The 23,327-nt window shown below is 46.2% G+C and overlaps 1 protein-coding gene across 1 annotated transcript in view; it reads left to right on the top strand.

Moving 5' to 3' along the window:
- The first annotated feature begins 17,777 nt into the window (after positions 1 to 17,777).
- EMID1 (EMI domain containing 1) overlaps positions 17,778 to 23,327 on the top strand; it is a 51,144-nt gene continuing 45,594 nt past the window's right edge. The window contains exon 1 of the mRNA XM_024767899.1: positions 17,778 to 17,841. Within this exon, the coding sequence (XP_024623667.1) occupies positions 17,807 to 17,841 (35 nt within the window). The 5' untranslated portion in view covers positions 17,778 to 17,806. The remainder of the gene's footprint in view (positions 17,842 to 23,327) is intronic.

The following is a 23,327-nucleotide window of genomic DNA, read 5'->3' on the forward strand; positions in this document are numbered from 1 at the left end:
TGAAGGAATGACACTACCTGATGTCAAAACTTACTGTAAAGTTATGGTAATCAAGACAGTGTGGTATCAGTGAAAGAACAGACAAATCAATCAGTGGAACAGAATAGAGAACCCAGAAAAAGATCCCCATAAATATAGTCAACTTCTCTTTAACAAAGAAACAAAGACAATATAATGGAGCAAAGATAGTCTTTTCAGCAAATGGTATTGGAACAACTGGACATCCACATGTAAAAAAAAAAAAAAATCTAACCACAGACCTTATACCTCTAACAAAACTTAACTTGAAATGAATCACAGACATAAATGTAAAATGTGAAACTATAAAACTTCTAGAAGATAATAAAGGAGAAAACCTAGATGACCTTGTGTATGGTGATGACTTTTTTAGATACAACACCAAAGGCATGATCCGTGAAAGAAATCGTTGATAAGCTGGACTTCATTAAAATATAAAACTTCTGCTCTGCAAAGACATGTCAGGAGAATGAGAAGACAAGCCACACACTGGGGGAAAATATTTGCAAAAGACACATCTGACAAAGACTGTTATCCAAAATATATTTACAAAGAACTCTTAAAACAACAATAAGAAAATAAATGACCTGATTTTTAAAATGGGCCAAAGACCTTAACATACATCTCACCAAAAAAGATATACAGATGACAAATAGCATGTGAAAATATGCTCCATGTCGTATGTCATCAGGGAAATGCAAATTAAAACAATTAGATACCACTACACATCTATTAGAATGAACCAAATCTAGAATACTGACAACACCAAACGCTGGTGAGGAGGAGCAATAGGAACTCTCATTACTGGTGGGAATGCAAAATGGTACAGCTACTTTGGAAGACAGTTTGGTGGTTTCTTACAAAACTAAACATGCTCTTACTATATGATCCTGCAGTCATGCTCCTTGGTATTTACCAAAAGGAATTGAAAACATGTCCACATAAAAACCTGCACTCAAATGAGTATGGCAGCTTTATTCATAATTGACAAAACTTGGAAGAAACCAAAATGTCCTTCAGGAGGTGAATGTATAAATAAACTGTGCTACATCCAGGCAATGGAATATTATTCAGCACTGAAAAGGAATAGTCCATCAAGCCATGAAAAGATGTGGAGGAAACTTAAAAGTGTTTTACTACGTGAAAGAAGCCAATCTGAAAAGGCTACATACTGTATGATGCCAACTATATGACATTCTGGAAAAGGCAAAACTATGGAGACAGCAAAAAGATCCAGCAAAAAGACAGCAGGGGTTAGTGGGGAGGGAGGGATGAGTAGGCAGAGCACAGAAGATGGTAAAAATACTCTGTATGATACTTTGATGGTGGATACATGTCATTATACATTTGCCAAAGCCCATAGAATGTACAACACCAAGAGTGAACTGTAGTGTGAACTTTGGACTTTGGGTGATAATGACATGTCAATGTAGGTTCATCGACTGTAACAGATGTCCCACAACCATCTGACTTGCTTGAGACAGGTCACAACTTTCTTACCTCATCTGGGACCCCCGGAGGTCCCACTGTGTTCTCTCAGTGAGACAGCACACAGCAAGCCACAAACGCCAGAGCAGACAGCAGGAGGGATGCCCCAAAGGAATCCAGCCCTGGTCGCAATATGTTTTATCATCTGCACAAGCACATAAAGCCTTGTGTGGCTTTTGCTCAGGATCAATGGCCATAATCATTTAATGGCAAAGCAGGACTTGTCACTCGGTGACGTCAAAGGCCCCCAAGCCCAGTGCGGGCTCCTCTGAGACTATTCCAGAACCAAGTTATATATCATTTTTCTGTTTGTCAATGTCTTGGTGTGTATATTTCACTGGGCAACCTCACGGGAAGCAAGATTTGGGCACCCTGGACCTCCCGTCCGGACACCAGCCCTGAGGACCACAGTCCCACCATGCCTTCAGCCACAGGCTTTTGTCACCAGTGGGCAGCCTGGGCACCCAGCAGAAGACAAGGGTAGTGGGTGAGAACAGGTGGAGTGTGCACCTGGTGGGCAGGCCCGTGCATGCATGTAAGAGAGCCTGGAGGCCCTCAGACAGCACGTTGAGACTTTGAGGGAGGCTAACCACCCCATCTGTGGCCCAGGCCTGCCTAATTTACCTCTGGTTACAGATGCTTTCCTATATGCCAGGACCAAGTAATTTAAGTCACAATCTGGAATGTCTGTCAGAGCTGGAGGTCGTGCTCTGTCCAAGTGCAGGCACCCCCTGTAGCATCCTCAGCAGGTGGCCCTTTACCCCTGCGTTCACCTTCCTGCGGCAGGAAGCTTGTTCCTCTGCAGGCAGCCGCTCCTGCACTTGACAGGTGTGACTCTTACCTATCCGGCCCTTGGACTCTTGTTGGCCCAGAAACGTGGGCCTTGTCCCAACCTTCCTCTCAATCCCATCTACTGCCCTTTATCCCTCTGCCACTGCCAAGGTCAAGCCATAAACCACCCCTTGCTGGGTGACAGCAGTAGTGTCCTTGGTGGTTTTCCCCCTCCCATCCATTCTCCACCCTCCCACAGGGGGGCCCTCCTAAACCCAGGGCTGACCAGCTCCTTCCTGCCTAAACCCTTCCATAACCGAATACCAGCCCTAAGAACCCCAGTGCTCCCAGGATAATGGGGCTTCCTGGGCTTTTATGATCTGCCTTCAACTGACCTCTCTAACCTCATTAATAATAATAAGAAGAAGAAGAAGAAGAAGAAAAAGAAGAAGGTGATGATGATTGCCAACACTTAGCACCTACTGAGCTCCAGGCACTGTTTAAATGCCCCAGACTGCCCTGGTGACACCTTGGTTTTGGCTCAATGAGACCCATTTCCAACTTCTGACCTTTAGAATGGTAAGAGAATGAATTAGTGTTATTTTAAGCCACACAAAATTTGCGGTAATTTGTTACAGCAGTCATAGAAAACTAATACTCCTATTAGAAATTTAAATTGAGAACTTAAAAAATCTATTAATTTGTTTAAAAATAACAGTAAGTATATTTTTTGTTAGCATAAAAATATTTTTAAAGTATATTTTTAAAAATATTAGTGAGAAGATGGCTTTTAAAAAATATTTTCGTAAATCTTTTCATGTCTGGCTCCACAGATGATAGCTGGATTCCCAGTCTGCTCGTGCATTCTGTCTGTTGTGGTGTATTGTTTTGGTTGAAAATATGAAGAAAATTCAACCTCATACAGATAGGAAGGTGGAAAAAAAGAGGAGCATTTCAATAGCTTTTTCAGACAACAATGGCTATTCTTCTTTGATATAAACTAAAACACAAAATTGGCAGTTTTTCAAAGGTTAGTTGCAGTGTGGAATCTGAAACCATATCAATGGTCTTTGTTATGACGGCCTTTGAATGATTCTGGCCTTGATGCCTTTTTGCTACACAGAGGAGCTGACAGTCCCCTTGCTGGGGAGCTCAGGAAAATGCTGAAGGTAACTCAGCCCTAGTAGGAGCTGGGCCAGGGAAAGGACAGAGGTGACAATGGGGTGGAAGTGGCAGAGCAGTTTAGGACAGTGGCATTGGACACAGCCAGCTGAGACCTTTAGAGGCTGCCAATGACAAGCTGACACTGCCCTGTCCTCTCCCCATAGCCAATTACAACTCAAACAAAACTAACCATAAGCTCCAAACCTTCGTGCATGTTGGAATTAAAATAGCTTCTTTCTAAATCTTCTGCTATCTTCTAGCCAGATTCTGGCTAAGTTTGTCAAAGCCCATCTCTGCTAATTGGGTATCCAGCCTGCTGGGAGTTAAGACAAGCTGAGTATGAGTGCAGGTCCTGCTATGCACCAGGCCTGTGGCCCTCGGTGTCCTCCTCTGTACAGCAGGTATCTTAACACCAGGGTTGTGAGGACCCTGAGATGAGGCTTGTGAGGCATTTTAGCCAGCGCCTGGTGAGTGCAAGTTCAAGTTTGCTGTTATTATTGCAGGAATGCAAGTGACCTTCCAGGTGCCTCCAACTGGCCCCTGCAGCCCAGATCTTTCAGCCAGTGCCCAGGGCTTAGTGAGGTCGGCTGAACTGTCCACTCTCTCCCCAGCTCCATAACCTGGGGTTTCCCTGGAAGCCTCAGGGCTGGGGATGGAGGTGTTGATGAAAATAATCAACAAACAATTTATAATAAGAATAGCAAAGAGTTTTATTTGAGCCGAACTAAGGACTATAGCCAGGAAGACAGCCTCTCAGATAACTCTGAGAAACTGCTCCATAGAAGCATGGTTTTCAGCACAGTTTTATGTCTTGTCAGAACAAAGAACATCAAACAAGTCAGGGATACATTCCTTCAAGTTAAAAAAAAAAAAAGATCAGCATGTACACATCAGGTCAGTATGGCCTTGGCACCTGGGAAGGGAGTCTTAGCACCAGAGAAGTGACATCCCAGGAGGGAGGCATTTAATCTTTATTTTTAGCATGGGCATTCTTTACTTCTGGTCAAAGTGCCCTTTTCTTGAATCAAAGCAGATGTACAATGTATGTTTAATAGGCCACAAACGGGCTGTACTAGTTAGCATAAAATTCAAGTTAACTCATGTATAAGCCAGAATGACTTCCCCAGACCTCAATACATGAACATTTCTTTTATCAGAGGAATACAAAGAAATGTCTCAAACACAAGCAACTTTTCCATTTCCTCTTCCCGCAGAGCCCAGAACCACTGCAGCTGCTTCCAGGATAGGATCTGGGAGGCCAGGGGGAGGAGGGGAGCAGGTCAAAGAGGCAGCACACTTGTCCCACAAACTTGAAGCTTGTGGTGGACACTCTGAGGGGGACTGTCCAGATCCCCCTTCCAGGCCGGGGCACCCAGAGCTCATCCTAGCAGCCCGCCCCAGGAAGCGGGAACACATGGCTGGTTGTCCTCCTTGTCCTCCCTTGGGGGACCTGGTCTGCCTTCAGTGGCTCACTTTGCACAAGTCCAAAGGTCCATACCAGCAGCAGAGTCCCAGTGGCCAGCCAGCTCCCCCTGCCTAAGCCTGCCTTCCTGCGAACAAGCTCTTATAACCTGCTCTCAGATCTGGGGTCTCTGAGCTGCCCTTGGGGAGCCTGCCAAGGGACCTGGGTCCTGCTGGGTGGTCCAGGTGAGCCCCTCACCCTTCCCAGTCTCAAGACCTCCCGCAAAGGACTGGAGGAGCCTCTAGTTAGGAAGGGAATGTGCAGCCAGTGGCACATATGTCACACCTCCTTAGCAGACCCCTCCCCACCCCACCTGAGTCAGAGGCTTAGTCAAAGGAGAGGAGGGAAGTCTTGAAACCTCCCAAGCATGCGGGGGAGAGGGGAGGGATGGCGACAGAGATGGGGATGGGGCCTCCTGCCCTTTCTGCAGACTTTGGGGACAATCGGCAGAGTGCTGGTTTCTTCTATCCAGCCTTTGCATCTTAAGGGGAACAGAACCCTAGCCTTCCCTGGTGGTGGAATGCCACCCTCAGCTGCAGATTTTCGGGAGGGTGTCTCTGAGGTATGGTGGTTTTGCCCGAAGGGGCAGTTCTGCCCCTGGCACAGGGAGGTGGACAGGGGAGCCAGGGCAGCCCCATGGATCTCTACTGAACTAAAAAGGGGAGTTCAGAAGGGAGATGGGTCAGACTACCCTTGGTTTCCAAGGGTTGGCCATAAAAGGCGTTGCAGTGCCTGCCTTCCTCTCTCTTGGATCACTTGCTCTGGGGAAAGCCAGCCGCCATATTGTGAGGACACTGAAGCAGCCCCATGGGAGGCCTGAGTGATGAGGAACTGAGACCTCCAGCCAAGAGCCATGTGAGCAAGCCATCTTGGAAGTGGGTCTTTCAGCTCCAGTCAAGTCTTCAGGTGATGGTAGCCTTAGCCAACATCTTGACCTCAGTCTTATGAGTGACCTGAGCCAGAACAGCTCAGCTAAGCTGCTCCGGAACTCTTGACCCACAAGAGCAACAGATAACTAATAAAGAGTTCCTCAGAATTTGGAGGATCAAGGTGTGGAGGAAACAGGTTCTGCTCCAACCTTTGTTGGTGGTTGGATTCTTCAGCCCTCAGATCCTTGGGCTGTGGCCTCTTGGCTCTGCCAGGAACCAAAAAGATCTGCATCCAGCTCTGCAGACTGGCTGAGGGTATGGCTGGGCCACCTCCCTCGATGGGTAGAAAAGCTTGTTGTGTGTGTGATGAGGGGATGAGGGGTGATGATTAATTTGCTAGGGCTACCATAACAAAATACCACAAACTAGGTGGTTTAAATAACAGAAATGTATTTTCTCACAGTCCTGAAGGCTGAAAGTCCAAGATCAGAGTGCTGGCAGATTTGGTTTCTCCTGAGACCCCTATTCTTGGCTTTCAGATGGCCACCCTCTTTCTGCCTCTTCACATAGTTGTCCCTGTGTGCATGTGCATCCCTGGTATCTCTTTGTGTATCCAAATTTCCTCTTCTCAAAAGGACTCCAGTCATATCAGATTTGGGTCTACCCTAATGACGTTATTTTAACTTAATTACCTCTTTAAAGACCTTAGGTCCAAATGTGGTTACTTTTTGAGATACTGGGAGTTAGGACATCAACATATGAGTTTGGGGGTGGGCATGGTTCACCTGATACAGGTGCTGAGAGCTTAGTTTTGTCTGAGCCAAGGGGCTGCTGGCAGTGGGGAGAAGCATAAAAGAACTGGGTGTGGGAACAGGACCCATGATCTGAGGAGGAAGAGTGAGGCTCAGGGTAGGCTGCCTGCCACAGATAACTTTCTGGGAAATAGAGGAGCCAGGACCCAAACATATAGTGCCTGTACCCCACCTGAGTGGACACAGAGTCCAGTGGGGGGTCTCTCTGTGGCCAGAGTTTCATTAGTAGGCCCAGTGGCCACGTGAAGGCCTGGGGCCTTGATGAAGGTGGAAATTGGAACTTGGATATCAGCCCAGCCCAGCAGAGGGGACCTGTGAAGGAGATAGCCAGGGAGGCAGCCATGAGGGCCACAATGCAGACAGGCCCAGGGCCAAGATGACATTGAACCTGCACCTCCCTCCTGGACCTCTCCTTGCCAGAACCAGGTGTTTACCCACAGACCCTGGACAGACCACCTCTGTACAGCCTCAGCCTTCCCTATGACTGAGAAATATTCCTGCAGTTTCTGCAACAACCCTTGACCTCTTCACTGCCTGGACTCATTCAGGGTTTTTCCACACTCTTTTCAACTTAATTGACATTTATACAGCTTCCTACCCCAAAATAGCAGAATTCACATGGAACGTTTACCAAGATAGACCATATTCTGGGCTATAAAACAGACCTCAATGAATTTTAAAGGATTGGAGTGAGCTTTCACCTTAAGAAACTAAAAAGCAAGAAGAAAAAGGAGAAGAGCAGAAGGAGGAGATGAAGAAAGGGGGTGGGGGAGGAGGAGGAGGAGATTAGTGAGACCCCAAGTAAGTAGAAGAAAAGCATAAAAATCAACATGGAAATCAAACAAATGGAAAACAGAAAAATAATAGAGAAAATCACTGGAAAAAAAAACTGGTTCTCTGAGAGCAATAAAATTGATTAACCTCCAGCCAGATTGGCCAATAAAAAAAAAAGAAGACACACTACAGAAGTGACATCACTATAGATTTTATAGATATTTTAAAAACAAAAAGGGAATATTTTGAACAACTTTGTGCCAAAAATTTTGGCAATTTAGATGAAATAGACAAATTCTTTGAAAAGACATGATTTACCAAAGATCATTCAAGAACCAAGAAATAACGCTGAATACCTCTTTATCTATTAAAGACTTTGAATTTATAGTTAAAATCCTTCCTACAAACAAAACTTGAGGCCTAAATGGATTCACTGGGCCCGCAAATCCCCCCCAATATTTAAGGAAGAAATAATACCAATTCCATACAAACTTTCAGAAAATTGAACAGGAAGAAATATTTCCCAATTCATTCTATGAGGCCATTAATTCAACTGATACCAAAACCAGACAGTAGTATTTTAAGAACAGAAAAATTACAATATCACTCATGAACATAGAAACAAAAAATTCTTACCAAAATGTTGGAAAATTGAATCCAATAGTATACAGCAAATTCTCTTGTTTTATTGTCTGTCTGGGGATGTCTTTATTTCACCTTCAGCTTTGAAAGATAGTTTTTGCTGGATATAAGATTCTTAGCTGACATATTTTTCCTTTCAGCACTTTGCCTCCATTGTTTCTTTCTCTTTTTTTTTTTTTTTGCGGTACGCGGGCCTCTCACTGTTGTGGCCTCTCCCGTTGCGGAGCACAGGCTCCGGACGCGCAGGCTCAGCGGCCATGGCTCACGGGTCCAGCCGCTCTGCGGCATGTGGGATCTTCCCGGACCGGGGCACGAACCCGCGTCCCCTGCATCGGCAGGCGGACTCTCAACCACTGCACCACCAGGGAAGCCCTCTTTCTCTTTTTTTAAAAATAAATTTATTTATTTATCTATCTATCTATTTTTGGCTGTGTTGGGTCTTTGTTGCTGCGTGCAGGCTTTCTCCAGTTGTGGCAAATGGGGGCTACTCTTCGTTGTGGTGCTCACACGTCTCATTGTGGTGGCTTCTCTTGTTGCGGAGCGCAGGCTCTAGGCATGCAGGCTTCAGTAGTTGTGGCACACGGGCTCAGTAGTTGTGGCTCACGGGCTCTAGAGTGCAGGCTCAGTAGTCGTGGCACACAGGCTTAGTTGCTCTGCAGCATGTGGGATCTTCCTGGACCAGGGCTCAAATCAGTGTCCCCTCCACTGGCAGGCAGATTCTTTTATTTTTTTAATAAATTTATTTACTTTATTTATTTATTTTTGGCTGTGTTGGGTCTTCTTTGCTGCATGCAGACTATCTCTAGCTGTGGTGAGCGAGAGCTACTCTTTGGTGTGGTGCACGGGCTTCTCATTGCAGGAGCTTTTCTTGTTGCAGAGCACAGGTTCTAGGCACATGGGCTTCAGTAGTTGTGGTGCACAGGCTCAGTAGTTGTGGCACATGGGCTTCAGTAGGTGTGGCTCTTGGGCTCTAGAGCGCAGGCTCAGTAGTTGTGGCACACAGGCTTAGTAGCTCCACAGCATGTGGGATCTTCCCAGACCAGGGCTCGAACCCATGTCCCCTGCATTGGCAGGTGGATTCTTAACCACTGTGCCACCAGGGAAGCCCTGCCTCCATTGTTTCTGATGAGAAGTCAGCTACTAGTCTTATTGAAGTCCTCTTGTATGTGATGACATACTTTTCTTTTGATGCTTTCAAGAATTTCTTTTTGTCCTTGAACTTTTTTTTTATTATGATGTGTTTGGATGTGGATCTGTTTGCATTTTTCCTACTTGAAGTTCATTAAGCTTCTTGTATATGTAAATTAATGTTTTCATCAAATTTGAGGAGTTTTCAACCATTATTTCTTCAAAAAATTTTTCTTCCCCCTTTTCTCTCTCCTCTCCTCTGGTGCTCCCATTATACATGTGTTGGTGCACGTAATGCTGTATCACATTTCTCTAACTCTGTTCATTTTTCTGCATTCTTTTCTCTCTCCATTCTTCAGATTGTATAATCTCTGTCAGTCTATCCTCGTTTGCTGATTCTTTCTGATCTGAAATGGGTGGGGGAGGGAGGGAATGTGCCATGTCTCAAATGCTACAAGCTCTTGCTGTTCTGAGATTTACTAGATTTTCTTGAATAAATGTTTCTTTGTTTGCTGTATGCCCTTAAGGCAATTTCCAGAGACTTTAAGTGTGTTTTTTGTTTGTTTGTTTTACAAATAGTTGTTATCAATTATAGTTGTTTATCTGGGGAGAGGGAGCCACAGAGTTCCTCACACCACTATTCCGTAAGCCATCTCTGAATATATGACATGTAAAAAGAGTAATACATCACAACCAAGTGAGATTTCTCTAAAGAATGCAAAGTTGCTTTAATATTGGAAAATCAATCAGTATGATTCACTGTATTAATAGACTGAAAAATAAAAACTGTAAGAGCATCTCAATAAATGCAGAAAAACATGCATTCCTGTTAAAAAAAACTTTAAGCAAACCAAGAATAGAAGGGAAATTCCTTACCTAATAAAGGACATCTACACAAAAAACACCAAGCAACAACAACAAAAATCCTACAGCTAACATCATCTTTAATGACGGAAAACTGAATACTTGCCCCCAAGATCATGAACAAGACAGGCCTGTCTACTCTCACCACTTCTATTCAGCATTGTACGAGAGGTTCTAGCCAATATAATCTGGTAAGAAAAAGAAATAAAAGGCATCTGTATTTGAGAGAAAGGGGGGAAACTGCCTTTATTTGCAAATAACATGTATGTCTACATTGAAAATCTGATGGAATTTACAAAAAAGCTATGAGAACAAGTAAGTGAGGATGAAAGATACAAGATCAACATACAAAAATCAATAGTATTACTAGCAACAAACAATTGGAAATTTAAAAAAATTTATTTACAATAGTACAAAAATATGAAATACTTAGGGATAAATACAACAGAAAGTATGAAGCATTGTACAGAACATTGTTCCGAGAAATTTAAAAAGTCTAAATAAGTGGAAAAGTATGCCATGTTTGTGGATCGAAAGACTTAATATTGTCAAACATGTCAGTTCTCCCTAAATCAATCTACAGATTCAACATAATCCTAATCGAAATCCCAACAGGGCTTTTGGTAGACATTGACAAGCTGATTCTAAAATTTATATGGAAATGCAAAGGACTTAGAATAGTCCTTTCAACAACTTTTTAAAAGAACAAAGTTGGAGGACTTAAATGCCTTCAAGATACTATAAAGCTACAGCAATGAAGACAATGTGGCATTGGTATAAAAATAGACAAGTGATTTAATGGAACAGAACAAAGAATCCAGAAATAGACTCATGTATGTATATGGTCAATTGACTTTCAACAAAGGTGCAAAGGCAATTTCATAGAGAAAGGGTAGTATTGATATTTTCAACAAATGGTGCTAAAACAATGATAGTGTGCTGAACCTCCACCCCCAAGATACGTCCACATCCTAATTCCCAGAACCTCTGAATGTTACCTTATTTGGGAAAATGGTCTTTGCAGATGTAATTACATTAAGGATCATGAAATGAGAAGATCATCCTGGATTATCTGAGTGGGCCCTAAATCCAATGACAAGTATGTTTATAAGAGACACACAGAGGAGAGACATACAAGGAGAAGGTGGTATGAAGTCAGAGGCAGAGATGGGAGTGATGTGACCAAGGAATGCCAGGCAGCCACCAGAAGCTACAAGATATGAGGAAGAGATTTTCTCACAGAGGCCCCGAGGGAGCACGGCCCTGCCAACATCTTGCTTTCAGACTTCTGAACTCCAGAACTGTTAGAGAGTTGTTTTAAGCCACCAAGTATGTGGTAATTTGTCATGGTATCCTCAAGAAACTAATGTAGACATCCATATGCAATTTTCTTTTAAAAAGAATTTTGATCCACACCTTGCATTGTATATAAAAATTAACTCAAAAATAGATCATAAACTTAAATGTAAAACCTAAAACTATAAAACTTCTAGAAGGAAAGATAGGAAAAGAAAATCTTTGCAACCTTAGGTTAGGCAAAGATTTTTTATTTATATGCTCTTGCATATCCAACACCGGACCTGAACTCAGGCTCCGAGTGGCCACTCAGCAAACGTGTGTGTGGGAGGAATGAGGCCATTCCCTGTACAGGCCCGGGATGCTCAGGCCACAGAGCCAGCATTGAATCTCCTGGGGATTCAAGTCAGCCACGTTCCACCCAGCAGGAAAAATTCAGAGCTGACATTAATTCAGACCCTACATACATGATTCTTACCGAGTGAGGCATTGAGACAATCTTGCCCTTTGTCAGAACTGTGGGAGTCTTACTTACACGTAGAGAGAAGCCAGTCTAAAATCAGTCGCTTTTTGAAACCATCAACTCAAGAAATTAAGGATTCTGTCAGCGTGCCCTGAATTTCTGAGCCCAGCAATTAATTCCTTCTAGATTAAAGGATTGTTGTGTTTCTAATACATTATTATGCGGAGTGGGCTTGCTGTGAATTTTAAAACTTTAGCTAGAATCCTCATTAACTGGGACCTTTTATCCGTGTGCAACTTCTAGAAGAGGCCAGTGGCTAGAAAGTGAGCTGACACATGCAAAAAGAAAAAAAAAGCCTCCAAGGGGGCGTCCCAATGCACATTCAGCCTGGGCAGCTGTCGTCTCGCCTAACGGTAACAGGGCCATTTCCTCATAAGGCACCAGGCTCAGGCTGGACATTGTACATCACCCCATGAATCCTCGCCTGCCCTGTCAGGTGAACACGGTTATTATCATCTCCAGTTTACAAATGAGGAGACTGTGGCTGGTGAAGGGAGGTGAGGACCCTTGCTCAGACCCGTGGTGGCCCAAGTCTGCCTAACCTCCAGGCTCCATGCTTGGTCCCATTTTCCACTGCATCCCCTACTACCTGGACAGTGAAGATCGCTGTGCAGAAGGATGACCCCAAGGCCTTTTGAGTTCACCATCCACCTAAGAACCATTCTGTTGTGGAGTGGTACCCAGGGCCATTTACATGCTGGGAGGGAGCCATGGAAATGCAGCTGTGCATGAGGCGGAGGGTGACCCAGAGGCCAGGATCTCCATCCCATGTCTGGGAACCTCGGGATTCTTTCAGGCAGGGTCCAGCCTGGCTGCACTTATGGCAGAACCTGAACTCAGATGCAGCCCTTGAGGGGAGATTTCTAGGACCTGGGTCAGACGCTGGCTGAGCCACCCCACATTAACCTGGGTCCCCTCAGTATTTTAGTCAATCCTCGTTTTTAGTTCACACGGGTTCATATACATAATGTGTGTGCACCCAGCCATCTCCACCCCACCCCAGCCCCCGGCAGGCTGGGAACCAGTGCCCACCTCCCCTCAGTCCAGTGCAGGTCCCTGGAACCCTGGGGTCTCCTCCTAGAAACTTTAGAAACTCACAAGGGAGTGGGTCAGGAGCTCCAGCCCCCCTAATAAAATGCCCCTTTCCAGCTCCCCAGACGAGAGGTCGGGAGACAGGCAGCCCCGAGAGCAGACCCATCCAAGGGCCTCCTTCCTCTGGGCCCACGGCACCTACCTAAAGCAGAGGGGCTGCTCAGCACCTCCTGCCAAGGTGGCTGGAGCTCACCACCGCACAAAGCCGCTCACAATATTTTTGTTGTGAAAAATAAAATCTAAAGGAAATTCCGATACATGCTGCAACATGGATGAACCTTGAGGACATTATGCTGAGTGAAATTAGCCAGTCACAAAAAGGCAAATACTGTATGATTCCACTTATATGAGGTCCCTAGAGCAGCCAAATTCATAGAGGCAGAAAGTAGAGTGGTGGTTACCAGGGGCAGGAGGGGAGGAGGGATGGGGAGTTAGTGTTTAATGAGGATGGGGTTTCAGTTTTGCAAGATGCAAAGAGCTCTGGAGATGGATGGTGCTGACGGTTGCACAACAAATATGAATGTACTTAATGCCACTGAACCATATATTTAAAAATGGTTAAAAAGGTAAATTTAAATGATGTATATTTTATCACAATTTTTTTAGTAAATTTATGTATTTTATTATTTTACTTTATTTATTTATTGTTTCTGGCTGCGTTGGGTCTTCGTTGCTGCACGTGGGCTTTTCTCTGGTTAAGGCGAGTGAGGGCTACTCTTTGTTGCGGTTCCTGGGCTTCTCACTGCGGTAGCTTCTCTTGTTGCGGAGCACAGGCTCTAGGCGCACAGGCTTCAGTAGTTGTGGCACATGGGATCAGTAGTTGTGGCACATGGGCTCAGTAGTTGTGGCTCGTGGGCTCTAGAGCACAGGCTCAGTAGTTGTAGCGCACAGGCTTAGTTGCTCCACGGCATGTGGGATCTTCCTGGACCAGGGATTGAACCCATGTCCCCTGCACTGGCAGGCGGATTCTCAAACCCTGCGCCACCCAGGAAGCCCTACAATATTTTTAAGTTAAAAAAAATATCTAAGATTTCCCTTCATCAAGCATCCTGCTATTCCCATTCTCCCACTGAATGCTGGCAGCAACATTTGGAAGTAACTTCTACTGTTATTCTCATTTAATAGGTAAGAAAACAAAGACAATGGAGGTGACATGAGTGGCCTGAGTTCACCCAGCAAGTAAGTGTAGAGCTAGGGCTTGACCCAGGGCCAGACTGCAGGACCTGCTGTCTCCCACCAGGAGCCCTGGCCACAAAGAGAGCCGCCCCTCCCTGATTACTTGCTACAGCTCTGCTCTGATTCCCCTGCCAGGGGCTGCAGACAGGATCCAGATGGTGGTTCCCCTGCTGACCAGGATGGGGCCGAATTGGAAAACCCCTCCTCCAGTGTTTCCAAATGCATCCCGGACTTCTGTCCTGGAAGCGCCTGGTGCCCTCTTGCTGGGACAGTGGGGGGCAGAGGGGCAGCCGAGCCTGGCCACTGGCCTGGATGGTGACTGTTGTGGACGACAGGGGTTGGCACCAACCCAGGCCCTGGAATGCCCAGTTTCCTTGGACCGTGAGACTCACCTTATCCTCACCTGAGCTTGTGCCCTGGGGCTGCAGTAACAAAGTATCACAACTGGAGGGTATAAAAAACACACTTATTGTGTCACAGCTGGGGAGGCTGGGAGGCTGGGAGTCTGCAGTTGAGGGCTCAGCAGGTGCCTTTGTGGATTGGGAGGGAGAATCTGTTCCATTGCTCTCTCCACCTTCTGGTGGCCTCAGGCGTTCCTTGACTCATAGGTGGCCTTCTCCCTGTGTCTTCACATCATCTTCCCTCCATCTGTCTCTGTGTCCAAATTTCCCCTTTCGTAAGGACACGGCCGTAGTGGATGAGGACCCACCCCAATTATCTCATCTTAACTTGATCATCTTCAAAGACTCTATTTCTAAATAACGTCACATTTCAAGGGGTGGGACTTCAACATCTTTTAGGGGGACACCATCCAACCCATAACTCTGTTCCACTACGCTCTTACTCCTCTCAGCCTCCCTGGAGGCCAGTGGGGAAGGTTCTGAGGGTTGGGGACGTTTGCAAAGTGAAAGGGTATTTCACATACTCTCTAAGGTTTTGTGAATTTATAACCATCATCGCATGTACTGAATGCTCACTGTGTGCCAGGCACTGGGCATACACATTCCCCCATCCTTAGCTGCAGGGCAGCTGTTACCATCCCATTTCACAAGTGGGTGACACAGCCCTCAGTTGAAGGAATGAAGCTTAGATCACTGCAGTTGGAGTAAAAGGCAATGCCTGGGAATTCGAGTAGGAGGGGAGGTGTGAGGGGAGGTTATTTCTACCTCCTAAAAATCTTCGGATCTGGTGACTTCTCTCCTTCCCCACGTGCCTGCCTGTATCTGTGTCCTGGGGCTGCTGTAGCAAATGACCATAGACTTGGTGGCTTAAAACAGCAGAAGTTTATTCTCTCACACTTCTGGAATCGGAAGTCAAGATGTCAGCAGGGCTCCCTCTGAAGCCTCTAGAGGGGGATCCTTCCCTGCAATGTGCAGCTTCTGGTGGCTCCAGGCATTCCTTGGCTTGTGGCTGCATCCCTCTCCGATCTCTGCCTCTGTCTCCACATGGCCTCCTCTTCTCTGTCTCTCCTCCAGTGTCCTTTATAAGGACAATTTGTCCTTGGATTTAGGGCTCACCCAGGTAATCCAGGACGATGTCACTTCAAAATCGTTAATTACATCTGCAGAGAGTCTTTTCCAAATAAGGACACATTCACAGCTTACAGGACGTGGACATATGTTTTGGGGGTCACCATTCAACCCCTTCTTATAGTCCCAGCTGCCATCATCCAAGCTGGGCCACTGCAACTACCCCGTCTCCCAGCCTCCAGGGCGCACAGCCAGAGGAATCTTTCAGAAGCAGAGACCAGACCCCAGTCCCTTCCAACTTAAAGCCTCACAGGCTCCCAGAGCCTCAGGAAGCTCCCTTGGCCGGGCCCTGCTGACCTCTTAGGCCTCGGGTCTCCCTGCTCCCCTCCCCACACCCTGTTCCCACCACACTGACCTGCCCTTGGTTCCTGCAAGGGTCCACACGCGCTCTTGCCTTCAGGCGTCCCCCGTACGGTTACCGCCGCTCCCTCTGCCTGGGACTCTTCGTGTGGGCTTCACCTGGATGACTTTTGCTAGTCTACCAAGTCTGTTTAGAGAGATTCTCCTGCACTCTCCTTGACAAGTGAATCAGGGGCCTGAGTTCCCACAGCCTGTCCCCGTCAAGTCATCCCAGGGGGTTATAAGGTGGGTTCACCTGTCTTTGCTCTCCGGACCGCGAGCTCGGCTGGAGCAGGGCCCACTTCACCCACATCCATCCTGCTCACTGCAGAATGGCTGCCACCCGCCGCAGGGCACAGCTGGCATCCTGCAGTGTGTCTGGGGGAGCATGGGGATCAGACAGGGCTGGAACTTTCCTCCCACCTCCCACCCCTGCCCATCTTCCTTCCTCAGAGTCTAGGGAAACATTTTTTTCTCACCTTTAAAATCAAGTTCTGTTTGAATGTATGTATGTGTGTTTTCTATATAATAGCTTTATTGAGATATAATTTACATACCGTACAATTCACCCAAACTGTACAAGTCAATAGTTTTCAGGGTATTCAGAATTGTGCAAGCATCACTACAATCAACTTTAGAACATTTTCATTATCCCAAAAGGAAATCCTATACATATGAGCAGTCACGACCCATTTCCCTCTGACTGCACCCCTTCCCCAGCCCCAGCCTCAGGCAACCACTAATCTCTCTGTCTCCATGGAGCTCCCTATTCTGGACATTTCATACCAATAGAATCTTACAGTATGTGGCCTTTTGTGTCTGGCTTCTTTCACTTAGCATAATGTTTTCTAGATTCAGCCACATTGTAGCATGTGTCAGCACTGCATTCCTTTTTATTGCCTGAATAATATTCCATTATATGGATAGACCACTATTTATCCATTCATCAGCTGATGGACATTTGGGTTGTTTCCACTTTGGGGCTATGATGAATAGTGATGCTGTGAACCTTTGTGTGCAAGTTTCTGTGTGGATATATGTTTTCATTTCTCTTGGGTCTATACCTAAGTGTGGTGAATGTGTTTTTCTTAATTAAAAATAATTTATATTTTAAATTACAAACACAAAACACGAGAGATCACCAAAGCCACAAATTAGAAACAAGAAAATACAGACACACCCATAATCCCTACAACAAAGATATCTGGTGTCCTGCCCTGGAAACATCCCTTTGCTCTTGTTTACTTATATGGATCATGAACGGGAGGCCGGGAGGCCGTGTATGTAGAAACTGACAACTCCTGGCCCTTGCATTCAGCTTCCTCTGATCTCTCATGTGACTATCAATAAAGAACCATTCAGCGCAGATTAGAAATGAAACCAGCTTTAACTTCAAAGGACAAACAGCTAAGAGTTTAGCTAACAGCTAAGAAAGAAGGAGGATTTTCAGCTGTCTGGAGGTGGGGGAAAGATTTTCAATGGGGCTGGAACTTCTCATTCTTTGGCCAAAAAAAAAAAAAGCACTAAAAAGAAGGGAAACCCAAACCCCAAACAAAAATCTAGGGAATCATTACATCAAGATAGATGGATTACAAGTGATTTATTTTCTTTTTGAAAAAATTTAATGATATTATATTATTATAATGTTTTACCACTAAAAAGATTCTAAGAAGGCTTTGAGGGATTACTGATGAAAAAGAGTGATTTTATAAAACCCAGCAATTCTTAAGGAGAGTGCGGCGAAAAAGGCCTTTTTTGTTCTTTTATAGTTTCTTCCAAGAATGGGCTCACTGAGACAGAGGCCAAGTGAGCAGACAGCCGCAGACTTGAGGGAAGCTGTGAACATCTCAACTCCAAGAATGAGAGTTGCCTGTGCACACATAGGAAAAAGCAGGTAAGAAAAGGCATTAAAGGTGTCTCTCTTTAAAAGGATTGTGGGGGAAAAATGGAAATTCTTAACCATTCATGACTGGTGAGAAAGGCTGAAACTTCATGTTTGCTGTCTTAAATATCTTGCTGCAAACCTTTTCCCAAACTATATGTTCATTATTACAAAAATAATTCTTATAAGCATCCCTTCTTAAACAGAGATTAGTAATTCTAATATTCATGATCAAGTGTTTTAAAGATTTCCACTTATTCTGAAAAGTATCATTAAACAGAAACACATTCTTGTCTACTCAGAAGCACAGTCTAGAGGCGGCTGGATGCCTGGCACAGAAGCTGCTGCTTTCCACTCCTTCACCCAGGGTAGACATTGCTAAGTGATCACAGCACTCTTTTCCACCAAACTATAGACTGTCTCTGTATCCCTATCTATTCTTCTCAAAAGGTAACTTCTAGGAGTGAATCAGAGGGGGCAAAAAAACAAAAACCAAAAAACACTCATTAATGTGCAAGTACAAACCCAAGGCGCCACCTAGTGGCAGAGCTTCCTAATTGCAGGCAGAGTACAACAAACTATCCCCAGTTTTAGAAAGAACCGGATCCCTGGGCCAGCAAAGCCAGTCACGATGACAGTAAATAAACTGTTCAGTCTAGTCTTGAGCAAATACAGTAGACCTCCTAGAGAAAAGTTTTGTATTTCAACATGGGTTTTCCTTGCTTTAGCCCAAGAGATTGGCCAATAGAAGAATGTCAGGCAACAACTAGTAGCAACAAATGGCCTTTAGAAAACACCAAATTCTTCCCCAATATTCTCTTTGCCAAAGACTGACTCTTCTGTCTGTCAGGTTCCCAAGCTGCCCAGATTTCTCATTCTGCAAATTACATACACCATGCCTCAGAGTCACGTGGGTACTTTTTCCTGAGCAGAATATGCCAGGCCCTGCATAAGGAGCTCATCTGAATTCTCCTCTTAGCAACCTACCCTGAGACAAATGCTGCTATCCCCATTTTCCAGGCAAATACACTGAGGCTCAGAGAGGGGAAGCAACTTGGCCAATGTCACACAGTGAGGAAGATACAGGCAGGATTGAAACGTCCTCCTGGCCAAGCTGGGGCTACAGACCCCACAATGTCAGCCCCTTCCTGACAGCAGGCTGCCCTTCTTGCTGGAGGAGTCTAAGCAGGTCAGCTGTGCTCCTGGGAACATACCACTGGGGCAGGGCACAGGCAGCCCAGATGGGCCAATGGGCCCCGTCAGGAGGGGGCTGGGCACAGTGCAGGCTCTCAGGGCCAATTTCGGACCTGGACTGTCCCGACCACCTGCTCCAAGGTTCTGCAGCAAGACATTGAGTCGCCCTCTGTGGTCACTCGCTGTGCAGTTTATCAGCCTCCCTGGCCTCCCTTTCCTGGGCAGAACACCTCTGCATGGGCAGCTGTGATAATGCATGCCGTCTGCAGGCACATAGATACAGGCTCAGGGCTGACTCAGTAGAAGACAGGTCATTTCTGCCCACCCCACTCCCCCTGCTCCTGTCCACCATCCTGTCCTCCTGCTGTCTCTCTGCTCTCTCCCCATCGCTGTCTGCCTGTGTGGCTACTCTGAGCCCCACCTCTTTCCATGTCAGGCCCGGCTCCTCCCTGCTGACCACAGGGCTCAGTCTCTCTGTCTCTGTGTGTTTATCTCTGTCTCTAACATTCTCTTTCTCTCTCTCTCACCCTCCTCTTCTCTATCTCTGTCTTCCCTCCTCTTCTCTTCCTCTTCTTCCCTCCCTGGGATCAGGGGAGGACACAGTCAACTTCAGCTTCTTGTGGCTTCAGCAGGCAGACATGGGGGGCAGCCCCGGCTCTCTGTCAGGTCCTTCCCTCTGGACAGGGCCCCCACCTCCCCATCACCTCCCTGAACAGCCTCCACTCAGGTGTGTCATGAGTAACCAGAATCCCTGGGCCAGGCCTGCTGAGGACAGGGGTACAGGGTCCTTCCCGGGAGGGGAAGGAGGGGCCGCCTCCCAGGGTACAGCTGGTTCAGAGGCGCAGCTTCTGATCCAGCCCTGGCCGTTGTGGATCCTCTGCCTGCCCAGAGGTGAAGATCCATGTTGAAACTTCACCCCAGCACCCAGGGACCCTCCCAGGATGAAGGCAATAGCAGCTTCCAGAGCTGGAATTGTAAGAGTTGCCATTTCATACGTGTGCATGAGTGGGCGCACACACACATGAATTTAATTCTTAGGGCAGAGGGGAATATAATATGTATACTTTTTGGTATTAATTTTTTTCAAACCATGCAAAAGGATTCACAGTGAAAACTAACACCCTCAGTCCCTCAGTTCACCTTCCCAAAGGCAGCCAGTTAGCAGTTTCTTGTGAATTCTTCTAGAGAAAGTAAGTGCATGATCTGAGTACTTACAGGTAGATATTCCTGCAATTTCCCCCCAATGGCAGCATCCTTTACACACAGCTGCACTTACTTTTTTCACTTAACAACTGATCTTAGAAGTTCCATAATCTAGGGACTTCCCTGGTGGCACAGTGGTTAAGAATCCACCTGCCAATGCAGGGGACATGCATTCGAGCCCTGGTCCAGGAAGATCCCACATGCCATGGAGCAACTAAGCCTGTGCGCCACAACTACTGAGCCTGAGCTCTAGAGCCCACGAGCCACAACTACTGGGCCTGCGTGCCACAGCTACTGAAGCCCGCATGCCTATAGTCTGTGCTCTGCAATAAGAGAAACCACCACAAAGAAAAGTAGCCCCCGCTCGCTGCAACTAGAGAAAAGCCCGTGCACAGCAACGAAGACCCAACGCAGCCAAAAAAAAAAGTTCCATAATCTCCCTCATCTTTACATATATAAATATATATATAAGCCTCATCTTTATATGTATATGTATATATAATTCACATGCCACAAAACTCATTCTTTAGTATGAACAATTCAGTGTTTTTTAGTATATTCAGAGTTGTGTAACCATCGCCACTAATTTTAGAACATTTTCATCACCCTAAAAAGAAACCCCATACCCACTAGCAGTCACTCCCCATCCCCTGCCCCCAGCCCCTGGCAACCACTAATCTATTTTTTGTCTCTAGGGATTTGCCTATTCTAGACATTTCATATAAATACAATATGTAGCCTTTTGTGTCTGGCTTCTTTCACTCAGCATGATGTTTTCAAGGTTCATCCGTGCTGGAGCATGTATCAGTACTGTGTTCCTTTCAATGGCTGACTAATATTCCACTGTATATGTATGCCACATTTCACTTATCTCTGTTCTTTTTACTCGCAATACAGCATTCCACTGATGGGTGTACCTTAATATACTAGTCTCCTGCAAGGGGCATTTAGGTTGTTTCCAGTCTTTTGATACTACGTATAGTACTGCAGTTAATTTCCTTCTGTTCTTTGCAAATATACATGTAAGAAACTTCCTCATTGTGGAAATACTAGGTCAAAGGAAGACACACTTTACCTGCTATTACATATTACCAACTGTGCTCCAAAGAGGGCATATGTGAAGTGACAATTTCTCCACATCCTTGCCAACTCATTTTATCAAAGATTTTAAGTCCTTACCATCAGTTTTGGAAGGTGCTATCTCATTGTGGTTTTCATCTGCAATTTTTTCTTTTGAGTGAAACTGAATGCCTTTTCATTCTGAGTTGTCTGTTCATAACTTTTGTCTATTTCTCTATTGGGTCATTGATTGATGTTATTGATTTGTAAGAGCTCGTTATATGTGGAGGAAAATAGTCTTTTTTTCTGATTGATATGTTGAAAATTTTTTCCACAGTTAATCATATTATTCTTTTTAATGCAGAAATTTTTATGTACCCAGTGTATCCTTTATGGCTTCTGGGGTATGTAGTTTTCTTAGTACTCTTAGAAAGATTACGGAAAGGGCCTAGCATCTATTTATGATCCATTAGGGGAATCAGACAAATCAACAGATGGCTCCTGCATAGAACACTGTGAGTGCAGAAGCCCAGTGGACATGTGATCCAGTCTTGGATCCAGTCTTGGTTTGGGACACCTTCCCAGAGGCAGGGAGGGAGTGATGTCTGAGCTGTGACAGAAGGGGGAGTGGGCATTGGTAGGCAGAGGGGATGGGATGGGATGGGAAAGCCCTGCAGTCCAGCTGGAGAGCACAGGGTTGGCTGGGAGGATGGAGACTCGCTTTGGTGTCCCAGGGTCTGGGACACAGGGAGGATGGGCAGGCCAGGCCACATTCAGTTCCCACCCTGAGGGCAGCAGGGACACTGAAGGTTTCCCTTACAGGGAAATACCTCCAGTCACCTTTGGGAAGATCCCAAAAGACTGGAACGGTCAGAGAGGAGGTGAGAAGCCACCAAGGAAACTGAGGCCAAATCCCATAGAGGGTGGGGAGGCTGGAAGGGACAGAGCCGAGGAGTGGGCAGATGGAGAGGATCCAGACTTGGCACTGCAGGGCTGGACAGGAGGGCAGGGCAGGGAGAGCCTGGAGTCCAGGTGCTCCAGGGGTACACATCCCCCATATGCTGTCCATCCACTTATGACTCCCTGGGCCAAGCCACAGGCTAGAAATCCATCTCTTCTGGGTCCAGCAGCTCCATCTGCCTAACAGGGCTTCCCAGGCACAATTTATACCAATGCAGGCAGCCCAGAGCCCATTGGTCAGCCAGTGCCAGGCAAGGGCAGCAGATGGCAGAAGGACCAGCTCCTGACTCTTAGGGGTTTGGGAGTGTGGGTCTGAGGGAGGCAGAGCCTGTCGTGCAGAAGATGGTGCTGGGCTGGCACCCTGGTCCTGCCCCCTCTGCCTGGTCCCCACAGGAGCTGAGACCGACAACCTGGGGTCCTCTTCCCCAAGTGCTCTTCTCTCTGTGTCTGTCTATCTCTTTTTCTGTCTCTCTGTCTTTCCATCTGCCTCTCTCTACATCTCTCTGACTGACATCTCTCCCTCTGTCTCCAGCTTGCTGGCTCTCTTTCTCCCTTTCTATCTCTCTATATCTCTATATATCTCTCTGGCTCTTTCTCCCTCTCCTCTTCCTCCTCAGAATCGCTTCCTCAGAGTGGAACCCATTCATCCTGGGGGTGTCAGGTGGGGCAGGCCCACATGCTCCTGGCCCAGCAGGCACCTCCTGGGACTGGCAGGGCTGGCAGGCAGCTCCAGGGTCTCCGCTCTAAGTGGCTCCTCTTGCCTGTCCTTCGTGCCTGCCAGGTCCATCCAAACCACATGGACTTGTGGCCACCACTCCAGATGCATCCAGCAGGGGGTGGGTTTCACCTCACTGTGGCTGGGAAAAGGACATTTTCCCACACAGAAGGCCCTTTCGCTTGGCAGACCTTGTTCCTAGATCCTTGGTCACCAAACATCCCCCTTACTAGCCTAGAAGTGATTACTAGCCCACTACTAGTGATTTGGGGTTTAAATGAGGAAGAATCCCTGTTAACTGGGCCCCAACATTTAACAACACTCAATATGTCAGTCATTAACACTCTAGTGTAAATGAGCCAACCTT

This window comes from Neophocaena asiaeorientalis, unplaced genomic scaffold (assembly GCF_003031525.2).
Source record: "Neophocaena asiaeorientalis asiaeorientalis breed wild unplaced genomic scaffold, Neophocaena_asiaeorientalis_V1.1 scaffold828, whole genome shotgun sequence".
Classification (NCBI taxonomy): Eukaryota; Metazoa; Chordata; class Mammalia; order Artiodactyla; family Phocoenidae; genus Neophocaena; species Neophocaena asiaeorientalis.